The sequence below is a fragment of the Rhamphochromis sp. 'chilingali' genome (genome assembly GCF_963969265.1).
Source record: "Rhamphochromis sp. 'chilingali' genome assembly, chromosome: 4".
NCBI classification, from domain to species: Eukaryota; Metazoa; Chordata; class Actinopteri; order Cichliformes; family Cichlidae; genus Rhamphochromis; species Rhamphochromis sp. 'chilingali'.
Genome location: NC_137948.1, coordinates 16,440,951 through 16,458,660, shown reverse-complemented (window position 1 = coordinate 16,458,660; position 17,710 = coordinate 16,440,951). Strand labels below are relative to the sequence as shown.

Here is a 17,710-nt window from a genome sequence, read left to right as displayed (position 1 = left end):
ATGAATGGATCCTCTGTGGAGGTCGTCAAGAGCACCAGATTTCTTGGTGTCCACCTGGCGGAGAACCACTCCTGCTCCCTCAACACCAGCTCCATAACCAAGAAGGCCCAGCAGCGTCTCTACTTCATGCAGAAGCTGAGGAAAGCCCATCTCCCACCATCCATTCTCACCACCTTTTACAGTGGGACTAATGAGAGCATCCTAAGTAGCTGCATCACTGTCTGGTATGGTAACTGCAGCGTATTGGATCGCAGTACCCTACAACGGATTGTGAGAGCAGCTAAGAAGGTCATTGGAGCCCCTCTCCCCTCCTTATAACACCCGCTTGCTAGAGGACCCCACACAGCCTTCAAACACACTCTTCACCCTGCTGCCTTCTGGAAAGAGGTCCCACAACATCCGGGCCCTCGCTACCAAACTACGGAAAAGTTTCTTCCCACAAGCCGTCAGACCCCTGAACACTCAGTGACTGCACTGGCACACGCACACCTTCACACATGTCACTACCAAGCACTTATCTGCAGTATCTCACACTCATACACATACATACAGACACCAAGTTACTTTTGCACAATACTCAGCATTTTGCACATTTCCATTGTCTTGTGTCTGTTTCGTCCTGTTCTGTCACGTTTTGCACTGTTTTGTCTTGTTTATTTTTGCAATTTATGCACACTGCACTTTATGTAGTCCTGGGTTTGTCCGTATATGTCATATATAGCACCAGGGTCTCGGAGGAACGCTGTCTCGTTTCACTCTGTACAGCACCTCTGCACGTGGTTAAAATGACAATAAAAGCCACTTGACTTGACCTGTTTTGTGTAGCAGTTGCTTGGAGACGAGCACCATACAGTTCAAATGAGCATACATTCCAAAATATGCAAATTTGCCCCATACATCATAATGATGATGTTTGCTGTTCAGGGTATGAACGTTCTATGCTGAAAGTTTATAAATATACAACCTTTGACTGCTTGTTTTCAGTTGAACTTTTGCAAAGCTGAGGAGATTTTGGCTGCGATCACATCAAGTCCAAAGATGTTTAAACTTCTTTTTCACAGAAAGGTAAGTTTGAAGAGACTCGCAGCACATTTCTATGAATATTTTCTTATGGTAAACAAGCATTTTTGAAACTTTTAAGGAAGCTTCTTGGATGATTTCTGTAAAAACTGAATTTTGAATCCAAATGAAGGATTTTGTATTTTCATACCATATACTTTGTTTTATGCCATTACTGATGTTGGTTTTCTTGTTTCTAAACAGAAACCACACAAACAAAACGTGGCAGAGAAGGAAATTCCTTCTACGTCTCATCAGAGGTAAAGAAATGCGCCAGTCTTTAATGCTGCTGGAGATATTTATAGCAGTGGTTGAGTTGGAGCTCTTTTATTTCCCTTTTATTGGTGTTTTGTATTTACATCTTTTTTACTACTTCTAGTCTTGTCTATAATTTATATTGATTCAGAGATTAGCGTTTGAAAATGTAGAGTGTAAATGTACAAAATACATGATTTTGTTCCATTACAGTTATTAATTTTTATCTGCAATCTCCAGCATGTACTCCTTGTTAAAAATTTGCACTTTGAAAAATAACATTTACACTTTTGTCCTCATCAGCATCCCGGATGCTCCTGTTACTGAAAATGGTCAAAAGAAGAAGAGAAAATGGAGACACCTCTGCTGTTCCTCGGTTTGCTTTTACACAAAACATATGAAATGCACATTCTCTTTAAATTGCACTTGTTAATTTAAAGTGACTTTACTTTTTTAATAAACGTATGTTTGTTCGTCCTCTGCAGCAAACTGACAGCGATGCAGAGGCAGAGAGCAACACTGTGAAGACACAAAAAAAGTGTCGCTGGTTTCTTTTTAAATTCTGGAAGGTATGTTTTATGGAAAGAGTCACTGTCATCAAGCATTTACTCATCACAGTTAAATGAGAAGAATTAAGAGCAATTTAGCACACAGCCATGTCCTCAAATTAAGTTCAAAGATGTTTAAACGTTTTTTTTTCACAGAAAGGTAAGTTCGAAGAGACTTGCAGGATGTTTCTCTAAATATTTTTTATGGTGAATAAGCATTTTTGAAGCTTCATGGATGATTTCTGTAAAAACTGAATTTTGATCAGAACCAAATGAAGGATTTTGTATTTCATAGGACAAACTTTAAAACTCAATTTAAGGCATGAATAAATTGTTTTTATTTTATTTAAAGATATTCCTATATCTGCTTCATGAGCTGACAGCTCACTAAAGTGATAAATAATATGAAATAATACCAAATTCTCTAACTGGACACTTTTCATGGAGAGACCCACTTGGTATGTTTGTTTTATGCCATTACTGATGTTGCTTTTCTTGTTTCTAAACAGAAATTACACAAACAAAACGTGGCAGAGAAGGAAATTCCTTCTACGTCTCATCAGAGGTAAAGAAATGCGCCAGTCTTTAATGCTGCTGGAGATATTTATAGCAGTGGTTGAGTTGGAGCTCTTTTATTTCCCTTTTATTGGCATTTTTCTTCCACCTTGTGTATTTACATCTTTTTTACTCCTTCTAGTCTTGTCTATTATTTATATGGATGCAGAGATTAGCGTTTGAAAATGTAGAGTGTAAATGTATAAAATACATGATTTTGTTCATGTTGGTATTCCATTACAGTTATTCACTTTTATTAGCAATCTGTATTAGCAAAATGTACTCCTTCTTATAAATTTCCACAACATTTACACTTTTGTCCTCATCAGCATCCCGGATGCTTCTGTTGCTGCCACACCAGCTAACCCTGAAAATGGCCAAAAGAAGAGAAAATGGAGACACATCTTCTGCTGTTCCTCGGTTTGCTTTTACACAAAACATATGAAATACACATTCTCTTTAAAATGTACTTTTTAATAAACTTATGTTTGTTCGTCCTCTGCAGCAAACTGACAGCGATGCAGAGGCAGAGAGCAACACTGTGAAGACTCTTTTTAAATCCGGGAAGGTATGTTTTATGGAAAGAGTCACTGTCATCAAGCATTTACTCATCACAGTTAAATGAGAGCAATTAAGAGCAATGAGGCACACAGCTATGTCCTATATATTTATATCAGGTAAGAAGCACCACGGAAACGATCCCAGCAGACCTGAGTTGGGACACTTGGATTATGGAGCTTCTGGACCAAGAGAGTGGATGGGAGCATGTGTTTAACAGGTAAGAGAAAGACGTCCTCCAAAATGTTTCAACTTCAAAGCTCATGCATCCATGCACATACACTGCTCAGCATCCTGACATCTTTCCTAATTTTGTGTTTGTGTTTTTACCTTTTTGGAGCAGTGTAGCATGCGGTGGAGAAATAATAGAAAGTCAAACTGGGACTATAGACTGCTTCGGGTGAGTACACGTGGTGCACAAAGACCAAAGCTCACTTTGTCAAAGTGGAGAAAATGAATTCTTTTACACTGATACTGTAAACGTTGTGCGTGTGTGTCAGGTTTCCAAACATCGGAAACACCTGCTACATGAACTCCTGCCTGCAGAGCCTCCTCAACATTGAGGAGTTCATAAGAGACATCAGGCGTCAGGAGGTTTTGTGGAGCACAGATCCAGAAGCTCAGCTCTTAAGGTGCGCTACGTCAACCTTCTACTTTCTTCAAAAACCTGAAGAACAAAGAGATCTAACAGCAGAAATGTCTGTTTACCCTTTCCTTTCTACAGAAGGCTCATTGATGTCAGGGACTGTCATGAGTCAACAGATTATGGCCTTAAAGATCACCACCTAAGAGCTTTTAAGAAGGCATTCAGCAGTCAAGCTCCTGAATACACCGGCAGTGCACAGAAAGTGCGTCAGCTATTTGGACATTTTGTTTTTTTGCTTTACCTTCTGATTTTGATGTACTGTTTTAAATCTCTCTGCTTTTCTTTCAGGACGCTCATGAATTCCTAACATTGTTCCTCAATGAGGTCAAAAGGCTCGCACCTCACCTGGAGAGGAACGCAGCTCTCCTGGGCCAAAGTTATACCTGCCCAGTAGAAGAGCATCACATTTTTAAAATGGAAAACATGAGGACATGCAAGAGGTAAGCCTGTCTTTCAGAAACGCAGAGCTGGTTGCAATATTTTCATATACCTCTTTTCCACCTACCTGATCTTTACTTTAACTACGTTACTCCTGAAATGTGTAGCTGTGGTCACCAATCATCACAGCACGAGGACTTCACCAGCTTGTCTCTTGACCTTGTTCCAGAGGGGTCTATTATAAACATGTTAGAGACATACTTGAAGGTAAGATCACAAATTCCAATAGAGTTGTAGTGTCAGCGATCTTAACACACCTTTTTTGTTAGTGTTTGTGCGTATGTGTGTGTGCATATGTTGAGATTTCTTTCTACCATAAAGCCTGTTTTCTCTGTGCTGTTGTTCAGGAACAAGAAATAGAATTTCGCTGTGATTGTGGAGGGACGGCCTCAGAACTGAAGTCGTCTTTTGATACACTGCCAAGGTGAGTAAGGTCACATCAGAAGTGATCGACTGACCAGGTTTCCAAACTGTGGCGCATCAAATATCAGAGTTTTTCGAGACAATACTTGAGCAGTCGTTTTCTCCCATCTTCTGTTTGTGTTTGACACTCATTCTTCTTATTTTCTACCTTGTTTGTTTTGTTTTTTTTTCTTTTCTGCCAGAGTCCTGATCTTGCATCTGAAGAGGTTTGGCTTTACACAAACCTACAACATTAAGAAGGTGGATGACCCCGTCAGGCTGCAGAGGGACTTGGTGGTGCCATCCAATCAGGTAAAAACAGACTGCAGAACGTCTCAGGCTACGTCCACACTAGCCCTGATAGATTTGAAAACTCCGTGTCCACACTAGTGTTTTCAGTCATTTTCAAATAGTTGTGCGTCTGCATTGAAACGGCCGAAAACGCTTACGTTCCAGTCCTGCGCATGCGCAATAGTGAGTGAGGATTACAGAATTTGAAGAAAAGCTATCCGGAGCATGTACAAACTGATATTAATCTTTTTTAGGGCTGTCAAAGTTGAGAGCAATCAAAACAACCGCTGTATAATGCACTCGGCTATCTTTGTTTAATTGCTCACATGACTGCATCACATGACTAAAATGCGTCATCGTTTTAGAAAGTCTGCGTTTTCGAGTGTCCACACTGCGACGGGACAACTCCGTTTTGAAATGTGTGCGTTTTCGAGAGCGTTTTCAAGATGCTGTGTTTTTCCTTGAGGAAAACGCCATCTCAGTGTGGACGGGAGGTCAAAGCGGAGAGAAAACGATGTGTTTTCAAACGAAAACGCATTAGTGTGGACGTAGCCTCAGCAAATCAGCTTAATTATGGCTCTGATGTGAGACTTTGTGAAACTAACACTCTTTGGATTTGTTCCTTCTCAGGGTGGTGGCTGTTATAGTCTTGTCAGCATCATCAGTCATTATGGAGGCACAGAATCAGGTAAAACAACAGACTTGTTACAAACAGAAAATGAAAACTTTCTACTTTTCAGTGAAGGACTCACACACAAAAGCTTTTGATGTTCTAAGACGCACTAAGTCAAAATCACTGTTTGCTTGAATCAGCTGACTTCCAGAAGTTGGATTCATTTGTCTTAATGTGATTTCAGGACACTACATCTGTAGTTCTGTCCATCCTGAGGAGAGTCAGCACTCTACATCAGATCGCTGGCTCACCTATAATGACGCACAGGTGCTCCACACAACCGGATCGGCAGCTTGTGAGGAACAGCAGCACTCGGCCTACATGCTGTTTTACAAGAGAAACGTAAGAAGACACAGCATCTCATCCTGAAGTGAGAGAATTTTTAAATGTCCTGTTACCTTGTTAACCAGTTTTGTCTTCATTCTCAGTTCTGAAACAGGAAATGGAAGGAAGGTCATCATCATGCTGAGAAGAAACAACACTCGTCCCAGCCCACCATCGCACACTGGAGGACAAGTACTGGTAAGTATTGCCCTCAGGAGGAAGGGTCCTCCCAGAGAGCCTGGTCCTCCCAAGATTTCTTCCTCCAGGAGGGAGTTTTTTCTTGCCACCGTCGCCCCACATTCACTGGTCTCATCAGCAGGGACATTTTTAACATCCTAAGACCTGAACTCTTTCATGGCATGCATTTTTAATTTCTCTGTGCCATTTGGGTTGATTGGGACCTGATGAATGTGAAAACAAAGACATCAGATTCGGACTATCTTTTTTTTGTTTCTCAAAAAAATGAGATCCACATATGAGGACATTCATTTTAAAGTTCGATTGAACAGGGGCAGTGTAATGTCCTCCCTCATAAGTGGATATCAGGTTTTTGAAGAGCAAAATTTTGTATTTTGGTCTCATAAATGTTATGTCCACATATGTGGACACCAGGTCCTAGGAGGTTAAAACAAAATCTACTAGTAGTGCAGCACTACTAGAGATCGTCCTTTTCTAGACCAGTGTTTGGCTTGCTCTCTGGAACAACAAATTAGTGCTGTCAGCGTTAACGTCATTTTAACTAATGACGTTTACGCTGACAGCACTAATTTGTTGTTATTATTATTAATATTATTATTAATTTATTTGTAAAATAAATTAAATTTAAAAAAACAAAGAAATTATTTGATTCTTTATGTTATTTTGTTTTATTAAAATCAAAATAACAACAAAACAAAAATAACTAATAAAAAAAATATTAAAAGTATTCAGCAGTGTTTTGTGAAATTTGTAATGAGCCTTAGTTAAGTTGATGTCACAGAAGTTTCTGAATCATTTAGATTGTTCAACAAACTGATTCACTCAGGTAAAGATGGTAAGCTGGAGCAATGGTACGCTTGGAGTTCAGTTTAAGTTTTCAGACAAACATTCACTCGATCAGTTGCAGCTTCTGCTTTTAAATAAATGATTTAGCTGCAAATGTTTAGCTGCAGGTAGCAAAGTCCAAAAGTGACAACATTTCCACTGCAGTCTCTCCAGAAATGGCTTATAAACTTTTGACCAAATTAGACATTTATCCTTGGATCATTGACAACCCTGTAGGGTGAAAATCTTTAATTGTACCTTTTATAACATTTTAACAAGTTACTGTCTCCTGCTGCATGTTTCCTGTTTTGGCTGAACTTCATCAGCAAAGCCCTCAAAGCAGCATATGAAAGAAAGTCATCTTTCATTGTTGTCTCCAGCGTGTTAAAAGAGAGATCGAGCTCAGTGATGAGTTTTGAAGCAGCTGCAGGGACTTCTCGAAGGTTTTGGCTCAAACAGTCGCAGGATGTTGTTCACAGTGGTGACACTGTTGACTGGTGATTGACAAGCACTGAGATACTAACATGACAAACACAAGAAACATCATGACTTATTCTCCTGAGTGCCTGCAAAACACAAACACAAAATCAAACTCAAAGCTTTTCTCTCAGGTGCTGGTGTGGCACAATCTAATGATAAGAAAGGTCATGCTAACAGCTTTTGGAGCACAGCTGCACAAAATAACAGCTTTTGGAGCACAAAATGCATTACAGGTAAACCCAGTACCCAAACATGTTAACAAGGATAAAGAAAAAACCTGAAACAAAAGCAGGTAGTGTGGTGATTTATGTTGTGAGGATGCTTTCACTCCCATCAAAGTCGCCCAGTGTTGAGAACCCAAATGAGCCCAAAAACCTCAAGTGGCTGCAACCAACAGCGAACGTCAAGAAGTGGATACTTGCATGTTGAGCCAGAAACATGCAGAAAACCCAAAAGAGGCAAGACAGCACACCTTGGTGCCACTCAGGCAGTACGAACACCTGGAAAGAGGAGCCCACAGTTCAGACCCAAGGACACTGGTAAGGACACCAGCCAGCCAGTTATAAGTCTAGTTTTAATTTTCATTTTAGTTAGTGTTATGGCCTGTCTAAGGGTGGCCAGACCATAATATAAGGGTGATCCACCCCTGTCTGACCCCAAGCAGCACATCACACAACCAGTACAATTTTGATGGTGATTTTTTTTCACAGTGATTGAATTCTAACAAAGGAAAGGAGCGAACTACAGCTTCGGGGTGGACCCCAAAACAACAAACAAAAGGGACCGTATCTAAAGGATGTACAAAACTTATTTATGAAAAGAATAAAACCAAATAACAATGTCTTATCTCCCTAACTAACAAAAACATGAGAAAAGGGTAATCGAATAGAGTGAACTATAGACTGTATAAAAGATAGGACCATTGCAACTTTACTGCAGCACTTCACCCTTTCACATAGTCCCAGCTCTTCTCTGTCATGTTTTATGGTGCTGCAAATGTCTTCAGTTGGTGAAAGGTCTGGGCTGCTGGTGTCTTGTTGTGCTTGCTATGCATCCCTGACTCGTTTCTTCTTTCTGCATCAAGTAAGGAATGTAGTGAAAGTTCCCAAGAGGTTAAAAACACCACTGAAAAAATGCCATCAGACCTGAGTTGGGACACTTGGATTATGGAGCTTCTGGACCAAGAGAGTGGATGGGAGCATGTGTTTAACAAGTAAGAGAATAACGTCCCCCAAAATGTTTAAATTTCAAAGCTCATGCATACATTAGTGATGGGCAGATGAAGCACTGAAGCTTTTCATCCAATTGGTTCACCCCAGCGCAAAGCTTCTTGAAGCTTTATTTGCTCTAGTAGGACACCTACTGGACGTAAAAATATTAGTTGGCATGAATTTGAAGAGTGTGGCCTTTTGCACACAGCCTGTAAATGTCAACAACAAAAGGAGTGTGTAAAACATGTATATTGTAGTGATGCAGTATACTGTGTATATTTATACTGGCAGTATGGAAAATGATTATTTGGAAATGCTTAAAATGGAAATGATCATTTACTGTGAGGTGAGGTGTGGTTGGGGTGTGGACAGTGGTTGTGCTTTTGTAACGTTGAGGTATGGACAGCTACACACTGAGGCGTCAGTCCTGCCCATATTTTATTCAGTAAAAACTAAATTTTCACTGCTTTTATGACCTTTTTAGTGGGGAGAACATAGCTAGGATTCAATGATTTAACAAATCTTATAAATCCTTTGTCCTCCACAATGCTAAATGGCTGGGAGTCCTCAATCACCATGCTAACCAGGTTTTCATCTATTTGAGATTGTTCTCCTGAGGAAAGACAATAAAAACAAAGCACAAATATAAATATCACACACGTAACTTATTACAGTTGTATAATATTGTTATATCATTTAGTAACATTACGGCATGCTATTATTATCATGGCATTTGATGGCTCACCTGGTCTTGCTCAACAATCGCTGTTCCCCTTATTCTCATGCAAAGCTCTGTAGTGCCTAAGCATGGATGAGGTGTTGTTGTTATATCCCAGCTCCCTGGCACATAGCAAACACTTCACCTTGTACAAAAGTAAATACAGCTTAACTTAAATTGTATTGCACCATCAGTATTATGAAAATACATCTTCTGTAGAAATACCTTGTTGGGAGGAATAAGATCAAAATGTTCCCACACAGGGGAGGACATCCTCCTCTTCTTAGCTGGCTCCATTCTCTCCTGAGTTTCTCTCCTCACTCTCATAAACCTCCAAACTGCCTCCCAGCTGTCTCCAACTCTCACTAACCGCAGCTCTCCATCAAACACCCACATTTTGATTGAAGTCTGAGGGGTTTGTATCGCTGTCACATCTCGCGGCAAAGTTCGAACCACTTCATGAACCAGTCACGTGGTACAGCCGGGCAGCGAGGCTTCGGACGTCATCATTTTCAGCTCCTCCCATAAATGAAGCAAGCCTCGATACGTGCATCGCGGAAACGCCCCCTCCATTACTCGACACATCACTAGCATACATGCACATCTAGTGCTCAGCGTCTAATTGTGTGTTTGTGTTTTTACCTTTTTGCAGTAGCGTAGTGAAACATTTGGGCGGTGGATAAATAATGGAAAATAAAATTCAGACTAGAGACGGCTTCAGGTGAGTACACGTGGTGCACAAGGACCAAAGCTCACCTTCTCAACCTGGACAAAATGAATTATTTTACACTGATACTGTAAACTTTTGTTTGTGTGTCAGGTTTCCATACATCGGAAACAGCTGCTGCATCTGTAATTCTGTCCATCCTGAGGAGAGTCCACACTCTACATCAGATCCTTGGCTCACCTATAATGATGCACAGGTGCTGCACACAACTGGATCTGCAGCTTGTGAGGAACAGCAGCATATACGAAGGGGATAAATAGAATAAATAGGAATAAAAAATAAAAATACAAGTGAATTGCACATTTCAAGTATTGAGTCTATTGCACTGTTGACTATTTACAAAAGTATTGCACAAAAGGTATTGCACAGTGAGGTGAAGAGGCACTACAGCTTAGTTGTTCCCCCTCCTTTGTCCTCCTGTTTCCCCTCCCTCTCCCCTCCAGAGAGGAGTTAAACAGTCTGATGGCGTGTGGGACAAAGGAGTTTTTAAGTCTGTTAGTTCTTGTCTTTGGGAGAAGCAACCTGTCACTGAACAGACTCTTCTGGTTGTTAATGGCCATGTGCAGAGGATGCCCAGCATTGTTCATAATGTCCATCAGTTTCTTTAATGTCCTTTTCTCTGCCACTGTCACCAGAGTGTCCAGCTTCATGCCGACCACAGAGCTAGCCCTCCTGATCAGTTTCTCCAGCCTGGATGAGTCCTTCTTTGCTGTGCTGCTCCCCCAGCACACCAAAACAAAACAAAAGAGATCGTTGACTTCAGGAGAGCACAGTGGGATCACTGCCCACTTAACATGAATGGATCCTCTGTGGAGGTCGTCAAGAGCACCAGATTTCTTGGTGTCCACCTGGCGGAGAACCACTCCTGCTCCCTCAACACCAGCTCCATAACCAAGAAGGCCCAGCAGCGTCTCTACTTCATGCAGAAGCTGAGGAAAGCCCATCTCCCACCATCCATTCTCACCACCTTTTACAGTGGGACTAATGAGAGCATCCTAAGTAGCTGCATCACTGTCTGGTATGGTAACTGCAGCGTATTGGATCGCAGTACCCTACAACGGATTGTGAGAGCAGCTAAGAAGGTCATTGGAGCCCCTCTCCCCTCCTTATAACACCCGCTTGCTGGAGGACCCCACACAGCCTTCAAACACACTCTTCACCCTGCTGCCTTCTGGAAAGAGGTCCCACAACATCCGGGCCCTCGCTACCAAACTACGGAAAAGTTTCTTCCCACAAGCCGTCAGACCCCTGAACACTCAGTGACTGCACTGGCACACGCACACCTTCACACATGTCACTACCAAGCACTTATCTGCAGTATCTCACACTCATACACATACATACAGACACCAAGTTACTTTTGCACAATACTCAGCATTTTGCACATTTCCATTGTCTTGTGTCTGTTTCGTCCTGTTCTGTCACGTTTTGCACTGTTTTGTCTTGTTTATTTTTGCAATTTATGCACACTGCACTTTATGTAGTCCTGGGTTTGTCCGTATATGTCATATATAGCACCAGGGTCTCGGAGGAACGCTGTCTCGTTTCACTCTGTACAGCACCTCTGCACGTGGTTAAAATGACAATAAAAGCCACTTGACTTGACCTGTTTTGTGTAGCAGTTGCTTGGAGACGAGCACCATACAGTTCAAATGAGCATACATTCCAAAATATGCAAATTTGCCCCATACATCATAATGATGATGTTTGCTGTTCAGGGTATGAACATTCTATGCTGAAAGTTTATAAATATACAACCTTTGACTGCTTGTTTTCAGTTGAACTTTTGCAAAGCTGAGGAGATTTTGGCTGCGATCACATCAAGTCCAAAGATGTTTAAACTTCTTTTTCACAGAAAGGTAAGTTTGAAGAGACTCGCAGCACATTTCTATGAATATTTTCTTATGGTAAACAAGCATTTTTGAAACTTTTAAGGAAGCTTCTTGGATGATTTCTGTAAAAACTGAATTTTGAATCCAAATGAAGGATTTTGTATTTTCATACCATATACTTTGTTTTATGCCATTACTGATGTTGGTTTTCTTGTTTCTAAACAGAAATCACACAAACAAAACGTGGCAGAGAAGGAAATTCCTTCTACGTCTCATCAGAGGTAAAGAAATGCGCCAGTCTTTAATGCTGCTGGAGATATTTATAGCAGTGGTTGAGTTGGAGCTCTTTTATTTCCCTTTTATTGGTGTTTTGTATTTACATCTTTTTTACTACTTCTAGTCTTGTCTATAATTTATATTGATTCAGAGATTAGCGTTTGAAAATGTAGAGTGTAAATGTACAAAATACATGATTTTGTTCCATTACAGTTATTAATTTTTATCTGCAATCTCCAGCATGTACTCCTTGTTAAAAATTTGCACTTTGAAAAATAACATTTACACTTTTGTCCTCATCAGCATCCCGGATGCTCCTGTTACTGAAAATGGTCAAAAGAAGAAGAGAAAATGGAGACACCTCTGCTGTTCCTCGGTTTGCTTTTACACAAAACATATGAAATGCACATTCTCTTTAAATTGCACTTGTTAATTTAAAGTGACTTTACTTTTTTAATAAACGTATGTTTGTTCGTCCTCTGCAGCAAACTGACAGCGATGCAGAGGCAGAGAGCAACACTGTGAAGACACAAAAAAAGTGTCGCTGGTTTCTTTTTAAATTCTGGAAGGTATGTTTTATGGAAAGAGTCACTGTCATCAAGCATTTACTCATCACAGTTAAATGAGAAGAATTAAGAGCAATTTAGCACACAGCCATGTCCTCAAATTAAGTTCAAAGATGTTTAAACTTTTTTTTTTCACAGAAAGGTAAGTTCGAAGAGACTTGCAGGATGTTTCTCTAAATATTTTTTATGGTGAATAAGCATTTTTGAAGCTTCATGGATGATTTCTGTAAAAACTGAATTTTGATCAGAACCAAATGAAGGATTTTGTATTTCATAGGACAAACTTTAAAACTCAATTTAAGGCATGAATAAATTGTTTTTATTTTATTTAAAGATATTCCTATATCTGCTTCATGAGCTGACAGCTCACTAAAGTGATAAATAATATGAAATAATACCAAATTCTCTAACTGGACACTTTTCATGGAGAGACCCACTTGGTATGTTTGTTTTATGCCATTACTGATGTTGCTTTTCTTGTTTCTAAACAGAAATTACACAAACAAAACGTGGCAGAGAAGGAAATTCCTTCTACGTCTCATCAGAGGTAAAGAAATGCGCCAGTCTTTAATGCTGCTGGAGATATTTATAGCAGTGGTTGAGTTGGAGCTCTTTTATTTCCCTTTTATTGGCATTTTTCTTCCACCTTGTGTATTTACATCTTTTTTACTCCTTCTAGTCTTGTCTATTATTTATATGGATGCAGAGATTAGCGTTTGAAAATGTAGAGTGTAAATGTATAAAATACATGATTTTGTTCATGTTGGTATTCCATTACAGTTATTCACTTTTATTAGCAATCTGTATTAGCAAAATGTACTCCTTCTTATAAATTTCCACAACATTTACACTTTTGTCCTCATCAGCATCCCGGATGCTTCTGTTGCTGCCACACCAGCTAACCCTGAAAATGGCCAAAAGAAGAGAAAATGGAGACACATCTTCTGCTGTTCCTCGGTTTGCTTTTACACAAAACATATGAAATACACATTCTCTTTAAAATGTACTTTTTAATAAACTTATGTTTGTTCGTCCTCTGCAGCAAACTGACAGCGATGCAGAGGCAGAGAGCAACACTGTGAAGACTCTTTTTAAATCCGGGAAGGTATGTTTTATGGAAAGAGTCACTGTCATCAAGCATTTACTCATCACAGTTAAATGAGAGCAATTAAGAGCAATGAGGCACACAGCTATGTCCTATATATTTATATCAGGTAAGAAGCACCACGGAAACGATCCCAGCAGACCTGAGTTGGGACACTTGGATTATGGAGCTTCTGGACCAAGAGAGTGGATGGGAGCATGTGTTTAACAGGTAAGAGAAAGACGTCCTCCAAAATGTTTCAACTTCAAAGCTCATGCATCCATGCACATACACTGCTCAGCATCCTGACATCTTTCCTAATTTTGTGTTTGTGTTTTTACCCTTTTGGAGCAGTGTAGCATGCGGTGGAGAAATAATAGAAAGTCAAACTGGGACTATAGACTGCTTCGGGTGAGTACACGTGGTGCACAAAGACCAAAGCTCACTTTGTCAAAGTGGAGAAAATGAATTCTTTTACACTGATACTGTAAACGTTGTGCGTGTGTGTCAGGTTTCCAAACATCGGAAACACCTGCTACATGAACTCCTGCCTGCAGAGCCTCCTCAACATTGAGGAGTTCATAAGAGACATCAGGCGTCAGGAGGTTTTGTGGAGCACAGATCCAGAAGCTCAGCTCTTAAGGTGCGCTACGTCAACCTTCTACTTTCTTCAAAAACCTGAAGAACAAAGAGATCTAACAGCAGAAATGTCTGTTTACCCTTTCCTTTCTACAGAAGGCTCATTGATGTCAGGGACTGTCATGAGTCAACAGATTATGGCCTTAAAGATCACCACCTAAGAGCTTTTAAGAAGGCATTCAGCAGTCAAGCTCCTGAATACACCGGCAGTGCACAGAAAGTGCGTCAGCTATTTGGACATTTTGTTTTTTTGCTTTACCTTCTGATTTTGATGTACTGTTTTAAATCTCTCTGCTTTTCTTTCAGGACGCTCATGAATTCCTAACATTGTTCCTCAATGAGGTCAAAAGGCTCGCACCTCACCTGGAGAGGAACGCAGCTCTCCTGGGCCAAAGTTATACCTGCCCAGTAGAAGAGCATCACATTTTTAAAATGGAAAACATGAGGACATGCAAGAGGTAAGCCTGTCTTTCAGAAACGCAGAGCTGGTTGCAATATTTTCATATACCTCTTTTCCACCTACCTGATCTTTACTTTAACTACGTTACTCCTGAAATGTGTAGCTGTGGTCACCAATCATCACAGCACGAGGACTTCACCAGCTTGTCTCTTGACCTTGTTCCAGAGGGGTCTATTATAAACATGTTAGAGACATACTTGAAGGTAAGATCACAAATTCCAATAGAGTTGTAGTGTCAGCGATCTTAACACACCTTTTTTGTTAGTGTTTGTGCGTATGTGTGTGTGCATATGTTGAGATTTCTTTCTACCATAAAGCCTGTTTTCTCTGTGCTGTTGTTCAGGAACAAGAAATAGAATTTCGCTGTGATTGTGGAGGGACGGCCTCAGAACTGAAGTCGTCTTTTGATACACTGCCAAGGTGAGTAAGGTCACATCAGAAGTGATCGACTGACCAGGTTTCCAAACTGTGGCGCATCAAATATCAGAGTTTTTCGAGACAATACTTGAGCAGTCGTTTTCTCCCATCTTCTGTTTGTGTTTGACACTCATTCTTCTTATTTTCTACCTTGTTTGTGTTTTTTTTTTCTTTTCTGCCAGAGTCCTGATCTTGCATCTGAAGAGGTTTGGCTTTACACAAACCTACAACATTAAGAAGGTGGATGACCCCGTCAGGCTGCAGAGGGACTTGGTGGTGCCATCCAATCAGGTAAAAACAGACTGCAGAACGTCTCAGGCTACGTCCACACTAGCCCTGATAGATTTGAAAACTCCGTGTCCACACTAGTGTTTTCAGTCATTTTCAAATAGTTGTGCGTCTGCATTGAAACGGCCGAAAACGCTTACGTTCCAGTCCTGCGCATGCGCAAAAGTGAGTGAGGATTACAGAATTTGAAGAAAAGCTATCCGGAGCATGTACAAACTGATATTAATCTTTTTTAGGGCTGTCAAAGTTGAGAGCAATCAAAACAACCGCTGTATAATGCACTCGGCTATCTTTGTTTAATTGCTCACATGACTGCATCACATGACTAAAATGCGTCATCGTTTTAGAAAGTCTGCGTTTTCGAGTGTCCACACTGCGACGGGACAACTCCGTTTTGAAATGTGTGCGTTTTCGAGAGCGTTTTCAAGATGCTGTGTTTTTCCTTGAGGAAAACGCCATCTCAGTGTGGACGGGAGGTCAAAGCGGAGAGAAAACGATGTGTTTTCAAACGAAAACGCATTAGTGTGGACGTAGCCTCAGCAAATCAGCTTAATTATGGCTCTGATGTGAGACTTTGTGAAACTAACACTCTTTGGATTTGTTCCTTCTCAGGGTGGTGGCTGTTATAGTCTTGTCAGCATCATCAGTCATTATGGAGGCACAGAATCAGGTAAAACAACAGACTTGTTACAAACAGAAAATGAAAACTTTCTACTTTTCAGTGAAGGACTCACACACAAAAGCTTTTGATGTTCTAAGACGCACTAAGTCAAAATCACTGTTTGCTTGAATCAGCTGACTTCCAGAAGTTGGATTCATTTGTCTTAATGTGATTTCAGGACACTACATCTGTAGTTCTGTCCATCCTGAGGAGAGTCAGCACTCTACATCAGATCGCTGGCTCACCTATAATGACGCACAGGTGCTCCACACAACCGGATCGGCAGCTTGTGAGGAACAGCAGCACTCGGCCTACATGCTGTTTTACAAGAGAAACGTAAGAAGACACAGCATCTCATCCTGAAGTGAGAGAATTTTTAAATGTCCTGTTACCTTGTTAACCAGTTTTGTCTTCATTCTCAGTTCTGAAACAGGAAATGGAAGGAAGGTCATCATCATGCTGAGAAGAAACAACACTCGTCCCAGCCCACCATCGCACACTGGAGGACAAGTACTGGTAAGTATTGCCCTCAGGAGGAAGGGTCCTCCCAGAGAGCCTGGTCCTCCCAAGATTTCTTCCTCCAGGAGGGAGTTTTTTCTTGCCACCGTCGCCCCACATTCACTGGTCTCATCAGCAGGGACATTTTTAACATCCTAAGACCTGAACTCTTTCATGGCATGCATTTTTAATTTCTCTGTGCCATTTGGGTTGATTGGGACCTGATGAATGTGAAAACAAAGACATCAGATTCGGACTATCTTTTTTTTGTTTCTCAAAAAAATGAGATCCACATATGAGGACATTCATTTTAAAGTTCGATTGAACAGGGGCAGTGTAATGTCCTCCCTCATAAGTGGATATCAGGTTTTTGAAGAGCAAAATTTTGTATTTTGGTCTCATAAATGTTATGTCCACATATGTGGACACCAGGTCCTAGGAGGTTAAAACAAAATCTACTAGTAGTGCAGCACTACTAGAGATCGTCCTTTTCTAGACCAGTGTTTGGCTTGCTCTCTGGAACAACAAATTAGTGCTGTCAGCGTTAACGTCATTTTAACTAATGACGTTTACGCTGACAGCACTAATTTGTTGTTATTATTATTAATATTATTATTAATTTATTTGTAAAATAAATTAAATTTAAAAAAACAAAGAAATTATTTGATTCTTTATGTTATTTTGTTTTATTAAAATCAAAATAACAACAAAACAAAAATAACTAATAAAAAAAATATTAAAAGTATTCAGCAGTGTTTTGTGAAATTTGTAATGAGCCTTAGTTAAGTTGATGTCACAGAAGTTTCTGAATCATTTAGATTGTTCAACAAACTGATTCACTCAGGTAAAGATGGTAAGCTGGAGCAATGGTACGCTTGGAGTTCAGTTTAAGTTTTCAGACAAACATTCACTCGATCAGTTGCAGCTTGTGAGGAACAGCAGCACTCGGCCTACATGCTGTTTTACAAGAGAAACGTAAGAAGACACAGCATCTCATCCTGAAGTGAGAAAATTTTTAAATGTGCTATTTCCTTGTTAACCAGTTTTGTCTTCATTCTGAGTTCTAAAACAGGATACGGAA

The 17,710-nt window shown here is 40.3% G+C and overlaps 2 protein-coding genes across 2 annotated transcripts; both read left to right on the top strand.

Moving 5' to 3' along the window:
• Positions 1-6,460, top strand: LOC308396004 (ubiquitin carboxyl-terminal hydrolase 12-like; the record flags this gene model as incomplete). Its single annotated transcript, XM_080881064.1, has 16 exons — positions 1-270; positions 1,800-1,883; positions 2,372-2,427; positions 2,747-2,837; positions 2,923-2,985; positions 3,095-3,195; positions 3,319-3,375; positions 3,476-3,607; positions 3,700-3,823; positions 3,910-4,061; positions 4,167-4,266; positions 4,407-4,483; positions 4,665-4,773; positions 5,383-5,440; positions 5,610-5,767; positions 5,854-6,460. The coding sequence occupies 16 exons, from the start codon at positions 1-3 to the stop codon at positions 5,857-5,859; spliced, it is 1,638 nt and encodes a 545-aa protein (XP_080737190.1). The 3' UTR covers positions 5,860-6,460.
• Positions 6,461-10,702: 4,242 nt separating this feature from the next.
• Positions 10,703-17,160, top strand: LOC308396003 (ubiquitin carboxyl-terminal hydrolase 12-like; the record flags this gene model as incomplete). The annotated part of the gene is made up of 16 exons (XM_080881063.1): positions 10,703-10,972; positions 12,502-12,585; positions 13,074-13,129; positions 13,449-13,539; positions 13,625-13,687; positions 13,797-13,897; positions 14,021-14,077; positions 14,178-14,309; positions 14,402-14,525; positions 14,612-14,763; positions 14,869-14,968; positions 15,109-15,185; positions 15,365-15,473; positions 16,083-16,140; positions 16,310-16,467; positions 16,554-17,160. The coding sequence occupies 16 exons, from the start codon at positions 10,703-10,705 to the stop codon at positions 16,557-16,559; spliced, it is 1,638 nt and encodes a 545-aa protein (XP_080737189.1). The 3' UTR covers positions 16,560-17,160.
• Positions 17,161-17,710: the final 550 nt, after the last annotated feature.